At 43.1% G+C, this 10,745-nt stretch overlaps 2 protein-coding genes across 3 annotated transcripts in view; one reads left to right on the plus strand and one right to left on the minus strand.

Annotated features, from left to right (window-relative positions):
- The first annotated feature begins 414 nt into the window (after nt 1-414).
- On the plus strand, nt 415-5,619 carry LOC119834138 (lysosomal aspartic protease). 2 transcript variants are annotated; one of them, XM_038358431.1, is made up of 10 exons: nt 415-513; nt 694-780; nt 1,019-1,145; nt 2,406-2,529; nt 3,014-3,132; nt 3,297-3,406; nt 3,770-3,856; nt 4,180-4,336; nt 4,941-5,147; nt 5,344-5,619. In XM_038358431.1, exons 2-10 carry the CDS (start codon nt 719-721, stop codon nt 5,503-5,505), a joined length of 1,155 nt encoding a protein of 384 aa, XP_038214359.1. In that variant the 5' UTR covers nt 415-513; nt 694-718; the 3' UTR covers nt 5,506-5,619. The 2 variants fall into 2 exon arrangements, with proteins under 2 accessions (XP_038214359.1, XP_038214360.1); XM_038358432.1 differs by having other exon boundaries at nt 456-612.
- Nucleotides 5,620-7,146: 1,527 nt separating this feature from the next.
- Nucleotides 7,147-10,745, minus strand: part of LOC119834034 (serine/arginine repetitive matrix protein 2) — a 10,466-nt gene continuing 6,867 nt past the window's right edge. Inside the window, exons 8-12 of the mRNA XM_038358311.1 lie at nt 9,761-10,724; nt 8,858-9,302; nt 8,470-8,564; nt 8,129-8,257; nt 7,147-7,758 (exon numbers count right to left, since the gene is read on the minus strand). Of these exons, the coding sequence (XP_038214239.1) occupies nt 7,654-7,758; nt 8,129-8,257; nt 8,470-8,564; nt 8,858-9,302; nt 9,761-10,724 (1,738 nt within the window). The 3' untranslated portion in view covers nt 7,147-7,653. The remainder of the gene's footprint in view (nt 7,759-8,128; nt 8,258-8,469; nt 8,565-8,857; nt 9,303-9,760; nt 10,725-10,745) is intronic.

Genomic DNA, 10,745 nt, shown 5'->3' on the forward strand with positions numbered 1-10,745 from the left:
ATGGGATGATGGGATGAATGATGGTTCTTGATAAGTGTACGAAATTTGAATGAAATCTGCATGTTAAAAATTATTTGTTGTTATATATCTAGCATATATATAACTCCAATCGAGTACACGAAAAATATGGCACAAAGCGCCCCACGCTTTTTTCACAACAATACTAGTATTTTTCATTCATTATTATTTTCAGTTTATATTAAAAATTATTCACAACAATATTAGTATTTTTCGTTCATTATTGTTTTCAGCTTATATTAAAAATTATTTTATAGTTTTTAGTTTGATGTGCTTGAAAAGCGTGTTTTTTAGTTTTTTTAAACTATATTTATTTCTTAAGACTTCTTTCGTGAGAGCGACAGGTAATCGACCTTACCCTAAGAAAAATAAAATGGCAATGTTGAATCAATTGTCATTTGTTTGTTTAAACGTCAATTGTCAGTTGTCAAACGCCTGAAAAATATTTTGATGATAATCATATTCAGTAATTCTGTGCGCCGGTAATACGATTAGGTATTGTATTTCGTCGACCGTTTAATACGCACTTGTATTGCTTCTCACTTCTATTCATTATTTGAAACGAATCGCAAGTGTACTCTCACCATTGTAGCAGTATGTTATAGTATTGATGATTGAAAAATGATTTAATTAGTTCGTGCAGGTTTTTTAATGTTTTTTTTTTTGTAATTTCAGAGTCTGGTGGTGACTTGCATTTACGATGTTAAGATCCTGGATAATACTCTTGGCTGCTGTAACAGCATGCCTGGCCGACTTTCAAAGGTTCGTAACATACGTAGTTATGTAAAAGTCTTTGTGATGAAAGTATTTATTGAATTTAGTCGTAATTAGTTTATAGTTGAATTTTATAAAACTACTGTACACTTGTGTACCTGAAAGTGTTATAATTAGCAATGCTCATCTGATTATCATAATACGTCAATATTTTCAACAAATTTACCAAGTCTACACGAAAATTCTTTTAATGTTTATCCTATCATTATGTTTGTGTTCAACGCAGGGTGCCTCTGTACCGTATGAAAACGGTGCGCAAGCATCTACATGAGGTGGGCACGGAACTGCACATGACGCGCTTGAAGTACGCCGCTAAAGCACCGGCCCCTGAACCACTCTCCAACTACCTCGATGTATGAATAAGTATTTAGTTTTCAATCAAATAGAGGGTGTGGGGGGCAGTCCTGTCGAACCTGTAGTTTATGCATAACGCGATAACTAACGCACCGCCACTTCTTCATTAACATACAAATCCTTTATCTTTACAGAATAGTAGTTACAGAGTAGTAACTATGTAAAATAACAAAATAATTAGTAACAAATAGTATTAAAAGAAATGTTCCTATTTATAAACGCTTGATAATATACTCCCATCATGGGGCCATTACAACACTGGAAACATTGTTTCACAGTAGAATTTCTACAATAAAAATATTCGTCAAATAATTATCGTTGATATTTCCTTTGTTGAAATATATTTTAGTTTCGTGTATCAATAATGATTTCTTAATACATTGTTAACCAGAAGCAATGCAAATTAATTTAACTGAATGAATCCTCGTAATTTGACACTAGCGGTGTGTTCGCAATAAAGTTATTTATATTTACGCTTGTTATTTTTATCAGGGCAAGTAATAAGGACAATATTTATTATTTACTTTACGCCGATAACCCGGCGTCGCTTATCGCGCCATTTGTCAACGCACTCGCCGCCCGCGCCGTGACTCCTGCTATCGTCTAATTGTCAAGTTAATTCTCAGTAAACAATATATTCGTTCGTCTCACATTAATCACTACTCGGACAATTTGCAAAACTGGCTTCAAACTAAATTTGAAGTTTCTTATATAATTTTCTATCTTGTGATTACCTTCAAGACATGTAACATCTTAGTCTCCCCGCAATATAATTTCCCCATCAAACTTAAAAAAAAGCTATTCAATTTTGATAACAATCGAACTTCACACTATTATTACTAATCGTTAGCAAAGGAATAAAGCGGAATGAGTTACGCGATAAATTGCGGTCGTCCATCGCGTGACAAACAACACGCTACATGAAGCTATTATATTGTAAACATTCTCGCTTTAATACAAATAACAAATTGTTTTTATGGGGAAATATAAGTATTGAATTTAAATTCAGTAATATTTAAAGCGGTAATATATTCATTCAGTAATATTAATATTGCATTCGGTCACGTAGCTTTAAACTATGATTAATTTCGATTAGACCGTCGTAAGTTCATTCACCTGCGTATTATAATGCTGGCCTTTACGATAACCAAGTAGCAGTCCAGTCAATTCAAAAGTAGCCAGTTCGATCGCGTTTCACGCGATGCGGCCTCGTGACAAACGAACGGACGGTTGCACATCAGCTGTACTGTGCGTTGCAGGCGCAGTACTACGGGCCTATCTCGATCGGCAACCCGCCGCAGAGCTTCAAGGTGGTGTTCGACACCGGCTCCTCCAACCTGTGGGTGCCCTCCAAGAAGTGCCACTACACCAACATCGCTTGTCGTACGTAGCTCATATGTTTTGCTCAATGTTCTATGTAAAACTCCAGCTAATAAATAATAATTTTAATTTAACATCGTGTAGGTGAGCATTAAAAGGAGAAAGAAGTTCTTTTATGTTACACGAATGATATTTGAGACAATTGTATTAAATATTTAAAAAAAATGGATGAATATTTAGCTAATAATTTTGCGTGTTTGTTACTTATTCACGCATGCACATACAAAACAGCTGATCGGTTATAATATATGAAATTTCGTATACTCGTAGATGCCGATTAAAGTATGAATTACCGGCCAGGTAGGTAGGTAGCCTATGGGAATGAAGCCGCAGGTAAAAATATTTTTGTTTCGGTCATGCTAAAAATCGTATATTCTAACAAGAATGGAATATCCATCCTTTTTAGAATAAAGCGTTTTCGATAGCATTACGCCATAAGCGTAGCGTAGTGTCGGTGTATAAATGACCAAGCTCGGTGTGTGCGCAGTGCTGCACAACAAGTACGACAGCAGCAAGTCGTCGTCGTACCGCAAGAACGGCACCGACTTCGCGATCCACTACGGCTCCGGCTCGCTCTCCGGCTTCCTCTCCACCGACGACGTCACCGTGAGTTTGTTCGTTTGAATCCATTGAGTGCAATAACAAATATAGAAGTTATAATTTATAGCGTTGCTCTTTGAATATGCCCTTCATTTGGAATTAAAACTAAAAAACCCATTCATTCCATTTCACACACTTATTTTTAAATGTTTGGTGTGTGCGCGCGGCAGGTGGGCGGGCTGCGCGTGCGCGCGCAGACGTTCGCGGAGGCGCTGTCGGAGCCCGGGCTCGCCTTCGTGGCCGCCAAGTTCGACGGCATCCTCGGCATGGCCTTCAGCAGGTAACCGCTTCTACCTGACACCTCGAACTATAGATTAGATCAATGAAGAGTCAGGATTTCTTTCATATTTTTCTATATTCCGATTTACATAACAATAATTAGCTAACATATCTTGTTCCAGATCATGCATATCACTAATATATAGTTATACACATTATATCTCTTTAACATTCGTAACCTATTGTCTTATATTTAATGGTCCTTCTAGCTGGATCATTATTATAATTGTGAAGTTGTTTTTAAGTTAAGATAATTTATGGGTTCTCTTAAACTCGCTAGCTGATAATATAATATGAGTAAATTATTAACATAAATAATAAACATTACGATGAGTAACTTATGTCTAATATTATAACTTTCCAGTATTTCTGTAGACGGTGTGACTCCCGTATTTGATAACATGGTGGCGCAGGGGCTCGTGCAGCCTGTCTTCTCATTTTACCTTAACCGGTGAGTACTGTGACCAAAAAAACATATTGAAGCATAATTTTAGAACGTTTATTATACTGTGTTTTTAATAATCAAAATTTTAATTTTACTTCATTCTAAAAAATAAATTTATAGCGAAGGGAATAGAAAATGTTATTTTCAAAAGCTTAAATTCTAATTTAAATAATCATTTTTGTAACGTTGAAGTTGCGAGAAAAAGTCTCTTTCTTTTATAAATCTATATTTGCATAGAGATTGTACATGTGTAATGAAGCTAAGTTTAAAAAAGTCAAAAATGGTCCTTCGAGTCCACCTAACCGTATGTCTGCGCTGTCCGCGCGCAGGGACCCGGCGGCGGCGCAGGGCGGCGAGATCATCCTGGGCGGGTCGGACCCGGCGCACTTCGCGGGCGAGTTCACGCGCGTGCCGCTCTCGCGCGACACCTACTGGCAGTTCCGCATGGACGGCCTGCGCGTCAACAACAGCTCCTTCTGCCAACAGGTCAGCTCCTTGTCTATGTTACCCCTTCTCATTTTTTCCATAAAAACAAACAACTCAAAGCTCTGGAGCTCCAGGAAACGTTGGAAGATATGTGTTTTTGTTCATTATTATTTAATCTTACACACCGTATGGTCCCCGAGCCATGAACAGATTTGTATAACCAATTTTTTTCGAGCTTTGACCACAATTCACACACATTGATATAATTAATTCACTTATTGTCAGTTGCTAAAGTTATTAAGCTCCAAAGAAATAAGAGTTGGTCCAGTGTCATATCTGTTCAAAACTAATCTAACTAACCTAATAAGAGTTAGATTTAGTAATTACTACGCAAATTGAATAATTATAATAGCACATGTAAATTTATGCGTATTTTTAAAGTATGTACAATGTTAATTGTTAATTTTATATTAATTTACTTAATAGAAATGACATGACTTATTCAAATCCCAATCATGCTATTTTTTTCAAATATTTCTATCGAACGCCCCAAAGTTGTCAATGATATACCGTCCTGTAAAAATGTGTGGCGCGTGGCGTTCCACAAGGATGTGCACTAGGCCCCCCCTTGTACCATGATGTCCACAACCGAGTGTCGGCGCAGGGCTGCGAGGCGATCGCGGACACGGGCACGTCGCTGATCGCGGGCCCGCAGCGCGAGGTGGAGGCGCTGAACCGCGCGCTGGGCGCGGCGCCGCTCGCCTTCGGCCAGTTCGCGGTGGACTGCGCGCTGCTGCCGCGCCTGCCCGACGTCGCGCTGCGCATCGCCGGCACCGACTTCCTGCTCAAACCCGTCGACTACATCCTCAGGGTGAGCGAATTCATCATACATATCATCCGATTGCACTTTCTTACACTTTTGCCAATTTATTGTACTTCTAAAATTATATACAACGATATTTTTGATGACACGCAAGTGTGAATGTTTCGTTCCTGTCGAACTCGGATTCATGCAGCGCTAATGCCCTCGCCGCCACGTGAGTACGAACGAAGGTTTGTGTCGACAGGTGTCTCAGTTCGGCAAGACGGTGTGCCTGTCGGGCTTCATGGGGCTGGACATCCCGCCGCCCAACGGCCCGCTCTGGATCCTCGGCGACGTGTTCATCGGCCGCTACTACACCGAGTTCGACGTCAAGAACAAGTCCATCGGATTTGCGGTCGCCAAGTGAATACCATCTCCACCACCAGCCCACTCCCACACACCTCCCCCACCCCCGCACCGCACAGAAAACACACACCCAGACACACACCACGTGAACAGACAAGTGAAAGCCAGTGTATAACGGATAATGAAATATGTCGCAATTTCTTAAATACGTAGTTCCGAACGACACATTTTAATTAACTCTGCGTGAAATAGTCCGAAGCCATATATAAACAGCTTTATTACGCATTACTGGAAACATTAATTTCTGAATAACAGTGAAAATATATTTGTAGGAACTTTAATTAAAAATGCCTGGCTACATTTGTATTTATTTTAAGATAGTGAACATTTAGGTGTAGAATAGTTTTTCTTTCTTTTTAGTCTATTGTTACGTATAGATCAGATACGATTTGAGTTTCACTCTTTACTTTGTGAAACTTTAAAATAATTCATTCATATTTTAAACTCATTTTCATCAAGTAATATATCTAATACCTATACTCAATATGAAATATATTATTTAAATGATTATAACGATTTTAAGGCTTCGATTTGATGTAGTTGTTTGCATACACTAGGGTTGATAGCAGTTCTCTTAGAGCTCGTTAATAAATCTTTATCGTTTTATAAATTAAAGGAGCTACAAAATTACACCACAGCTTGAGCAGCGCTGTGCTCGCTTCTTGCGCTCTCTCTTATCATTATTATTTTAGATGTAGTTTATTTTTTATTTGAATAAATATATTTTACAAACCTGTTGTTTTATTTTCACCTAGACCAAAAATTTATGCAAATGAAAACTATCCAACAAACAAGAACATATCAAAAGTCAACTTCGAGAAAACAAAACAAAACAGAAACCTTTTAGGCGTTATGTAATATCTATTATATAATTCCGCATCCCATAAGAATATTGGGTTAAAAAGTTGCCTATATGTTATTTCAGTCGTCCAGCTACCTGCAATTTCATTGCAATCGGTTCAGTAGTTATTGCGTGAAAGAGCAACAAATACACACACATCCTTACAAACTTTCGCATTTATAATATTAGTAGGATGTCTTAACCAAAGGAACACTGTTACCATGAGGCTTATAATAAGTAAAGCTCATTACTAGCAGCTCAGTAGTCATTCATATTTTTATATTTGATGATAGACAAAAATCCGTATCTGATTTGCAATTTAGGTTGGCTGTAAGTTAGTGGCACAGAGTAACTAAACATATATTGCATTAATATATCAATGAAATGTTCTGCGCTAAAAAATTCAATAACTCCTGTAGCCAAGCCTGTTAAGTTAGGGGATTTTTTACATTGATGGATTTACTGATTTCACTGACTAATTATGATTAAGATCTGATTTTTACTTTTCGAATACTTGTTGTTCATTCAAAACAGACTAGCAATTTTTTTAATTAATACTTTGTGTCAGAAGTTATATGAAAGTGATTGGTAATGACCATGTGACGCGTCCATTTGGAAGGAAAGTAGATTGATTTTAAAATAGGTGTTCTCTAGGGTATGGAAAGGGAGAGTTGAACATAATAAGTTAAATTTTGTTCTCGGTGCGATTATACGATCGCTCTATAAAAAATGTACAAATGAATTGAAATTTAACATCTAAAATAAAAACGGGTGAATGATAATCGAAATGAAAAATGCATAAGAATATTAACATTTTATTAGCTGTTTCACTACCCCTTAATTAACTTAAACATAATATTAACCGATATCTCGTAACTAAATAATTGAACTATATTTTATATTTCTATTTAAGTGATCTCTTGTGGCAGTGAATGAATTTTTGTACAAAGTTAATTATTGCGAATATAGATGGATATTATTATACACATTGACCCGCTACGAGCCCCGGGCTCCGGCAGCGCCACGTCAGCACAAACTCGACAAATCTGTAGTCACTATCATACTTCATAACAAAATATTACAAAACTTCTATTGCTTCCCTGTTATTATCGTCGTTTAAAAACATATTCAGCGCACGCGCCGGGGCGGGCACATTCGTAACTAATAAATAAGGTTTAAAATATATCTCTGCGACAACAGATAAGATTCGATAAATAACAAATTCATTCACGATTTAAACTATATTATTTATTTAAATAAAACGTTGCGTAATTAAAATACATAGTCCGTAGCAGCGCGGGCGAGCGGCTAGGCGAGGCCCAGCTTGCGTCTCTTGCGGAACTTCTTCACGTACGCCTCCACCAGCGACTGGATCTTGGTCGGGTTGATCTCGCCCGTCTTGTTGTGGCATATCTGCAGCAAACAAACATACACTTCTGGAATCTTTTTGAGGATACCTAAAGTTAGAAAACTGGCTCGTGTTAAATTTTTATATATAGCACCCGGTGCTAGGTGTGGTGTATCGTGGCTTGGAGCAGTGTGGCGCGGAGTACCGCGGCGTGACGTAGCGTGGCGTCGGGAAGTGGCGTGGCGTGGCGTGTAGCATAGCGTGATATATCATAAAATAGTGTAGCATCGCATATTTCACGACTGAGATGTGATGTAACATGGCATGAAAAGTATGGCGCAGTGTAGGGTAGCTGGGCGTCGGTTAGAGTGGCGTGACGCAGCGTGACGTAGCGTGGGGTTGTGTGGCGTGGCGTAGGTCGACGTGTGGCGTTACCTTGGGCACGGCGCGGCGCAGGATGTGCTTGTACTCTTCCTTGGTGACGTGCTTCTTGTTGTAGTGCGGCTTCAGCACCAGCTTCACCTCCTCCACGACGCGCTCCTGGCGGTTCAGCTTCTTCAGGAACTATGGAATAAGAAATAATCGATAATGAAATGATTGTGTGTGCAAAAACAATAATATGTAACATGAACTTACACTTTTATGTTAAACTGTGACATATATTTTTCTTTTGAGTCGTGAAAATTTTCATGAGTTTTTTTTTGCAGAAACTAAGTTTTTGTATGATTTGAAAATGTAATAATTGATATAAAAGAAACAATGTTCGTATAGGTCACCTTGCTCTTGACCTGCATCTCGACCGCGGAGCTGGGCAGGTCGTCCAGGATCTTCAGGTTGTCGTCGTCTATCTTGACGCCCACTTGCGTTTTACCTGCAAGACGAGGTGTTGAGTTTTCTTATCGAATATTCATTTCAATGTAAACACTCGACTTTGTTGAACTGTTCAATGTAGAATTGAATGCAAAATGTTGGATTTAATGTATAAATTACTTTCCTGCAAACCTAAAGGAATTTGGTATGTGTAATTGTGTAATTTGATGTTATTGGTTATTTTCAATAAGCAAATTTGATATTTATTACAGTTCAAGTTACTACGTGATCATCTAAATGTACGCTATCTAACATATATAATATGCAGCGTATAAGCGTGCGAGCGAGCGTCACCTTTCTTCTTGTGGTAGTTGTGCGCGGCGGCGGGGGGGGCGGCGTGCGGGCGGCGGCGTCGCGCGGGCGGCTCGAACAGGTCGCCGAAGTCGGAGGAGCCGGGCGAGTAGGGCGAGCCGGGCTCCGACGGCGGCCGCGCCATCGGCTTCACCGGGTTCGACTTGATGGGCGACGGCTTGCCCGGGAACAGCTTGGGCGGCGCGCGCGTGGGCGACGGCAGTACGATGCGCGGCAGCGGCGGCGGCGCGGCGCTCTCCTCGCCGCCCGCGCCCGCGCCCGCGCTCCCCGTGCCGCCCGCCGGCGCCCCCGCGCCCGCTCCGCCCGCCGGCGCTCCCGTAGCGCTCGACAGCGCCCCGCCCGCCGCCGCCGTGCCCCCGCCCGCGCCCTCCTCGCCCGGCGGCGGCTCGGGCGACACGTCGCGCGTCGACTGGAGCAACGCTAGCACCTTTCAAGTTACGGATAATGTTGATTAATTAGTTAGCGGTTTAACCCGTCACTCGACACAGGCTAAAACACACACCACAGGCATTTGTGAATGAATAAGCACAAAAATCGTATATATGCTAATAAAACATTCTGAAAAATTCTGTTGCATTTATTTAATATAATATGTTTTAGGTTTGATATTGTTGACTTACTTATCATTAGAAACAGTTTTTTACAACGTTTATACTTCACGTGCAAACCTATTTACTAATTAGTTTACTATTAAGAAAAACAAGAAATAAGAGCAATTTCATGTTCCACTTTGATTTGATTATTTTATTTTATTTTTTTATCCTTCCAAAATTCAATAAAGAATAATTATTCTGATATTATGTCATGTTTGTTCCTTAGGAAACTGGACTCTCAGGAAAGTCCAATTCTTAGTAATGAATATTGTTCGCTTGTCAGGTGCTTTACCTTTTCAGCTGGGGATATGGGGCGGCGGTCCAGCACGTCGTCCGCAGACATGTTGGTGCGCTGCGCAGACTCCAGCGTCATGAGCGTGCGCGGCGGTGTGGGCGGAGCGCCCGCGCCCGACGCCGCCGACGCGGCCGACGCGGGAGACGCGGCCGACGCGGGCGACGCCGACGCGGAGCGCGTCGGCTCGAACGGGTCGTACGCGTCAGGGGAGTGCGGCTCGGGCCCGGCCGCGCCCGGCGAGCCCGCCGCCGCCGGCGCCGCGGCCGCCGCAGTGGCGCCCGCGGGCGGCCCGCTGGGCTCCGCGCTGGGCTCCGGCGGCGTCTTGGGCCCCGCGGGCGCGAACGGCTCGGCGGGCGCCGGCGCGAGGGCCGCGGCCGGCGCCGGCGCCTCCGCGGCGTCCTTCTCTCCAGGCTCGCTGTCGCTCAGCACTATCACGTTCTTGGGGGACGGCGTCAGTTCCCTAAACGGCGAGCGATCTAGATCTATGATCGCAACGGGTTTGGCGGTCTCGGTTTCGGGCGGCGGCGGGTTGCGGCGGCGTCGCCGGCGGTCCCGTTTGTTCTCCCGCCGCCTCCTGCGCTCCTCCTCTTCGCCGCGCTGTTGGTCCTTGAAGCTGACGCTGACGAGGATGTTGTCGCCGGAGGTGAACACCTCCTTGGAGGGCCCCGGCGCGTCGCGCAGGCGGCGGCGCGGGCGGTCGGCGTCGCGGCGGCGGCGGCGCGCCGGCTCGTCCAGCACGAGGCGCAGCGGCGGCTCCGCGGGCGGCTCGGGCGGCGGCGTGCGCGGCGACAGCAGCTGCGAGTCCAGCGACGGCGACGGCATCGAGCGGTCGGGGGACAGTTCGAGCGACCTGCTCGCGCTTCTTCCGATTTTCCTGTGAGGGGACTTATCGGCGCGACGGCGCGGCGGCGACGGCGAGCGCTCCGGCCGCGGCCGCTTCTTCTTCTTGTGGAGGCGCGGGCTGGCCGAGGCGGAGCGGCGC

The sequence above is a fragment of the Zerene cesonia genome, chromosome 18 (genome assembly GCF_012273895.1).
Source record: "Zerene cesonia ecotype Mississippi chromosome 18, Zerene_cesonia_1.1, whole genome shotgun sequence".
NCBI classification, from domain to species: domain Eukaryota; kingdom Metazoa; phylum Arthropoda; class Insecta; order Lepidoptera; family Pieridae; genus Zerene; species Zerene cesonia.

What these genes read in the sequence shown, in the direction of transcription:
- LOC119834138 (XM_038358431.1), top strand. Translation starts at nt 719, where the DNA reads ATGTTAAGATCCTGGATAATACTCTTGGCTGCTGTAACAGCATGCCTG. An exon ending in CTACACCAACATCGCTTGTC is followed by an intron (nt 2,530 to 3,013) that starts GTACGTAGCTCA and finishes GTGTGTGCGCAG; the next exon opens with TGCTGCACAACAAGTACGAC. An exon ending in TTCTCATTTTACCTTAACCG is followed by an intron (nt 3,857 to 4,179) that starts GTGAGTACTGTG and finishes GTCCGCGCGCAG; the next exon opens with GGACCCGGCGGCGGCGCAGG.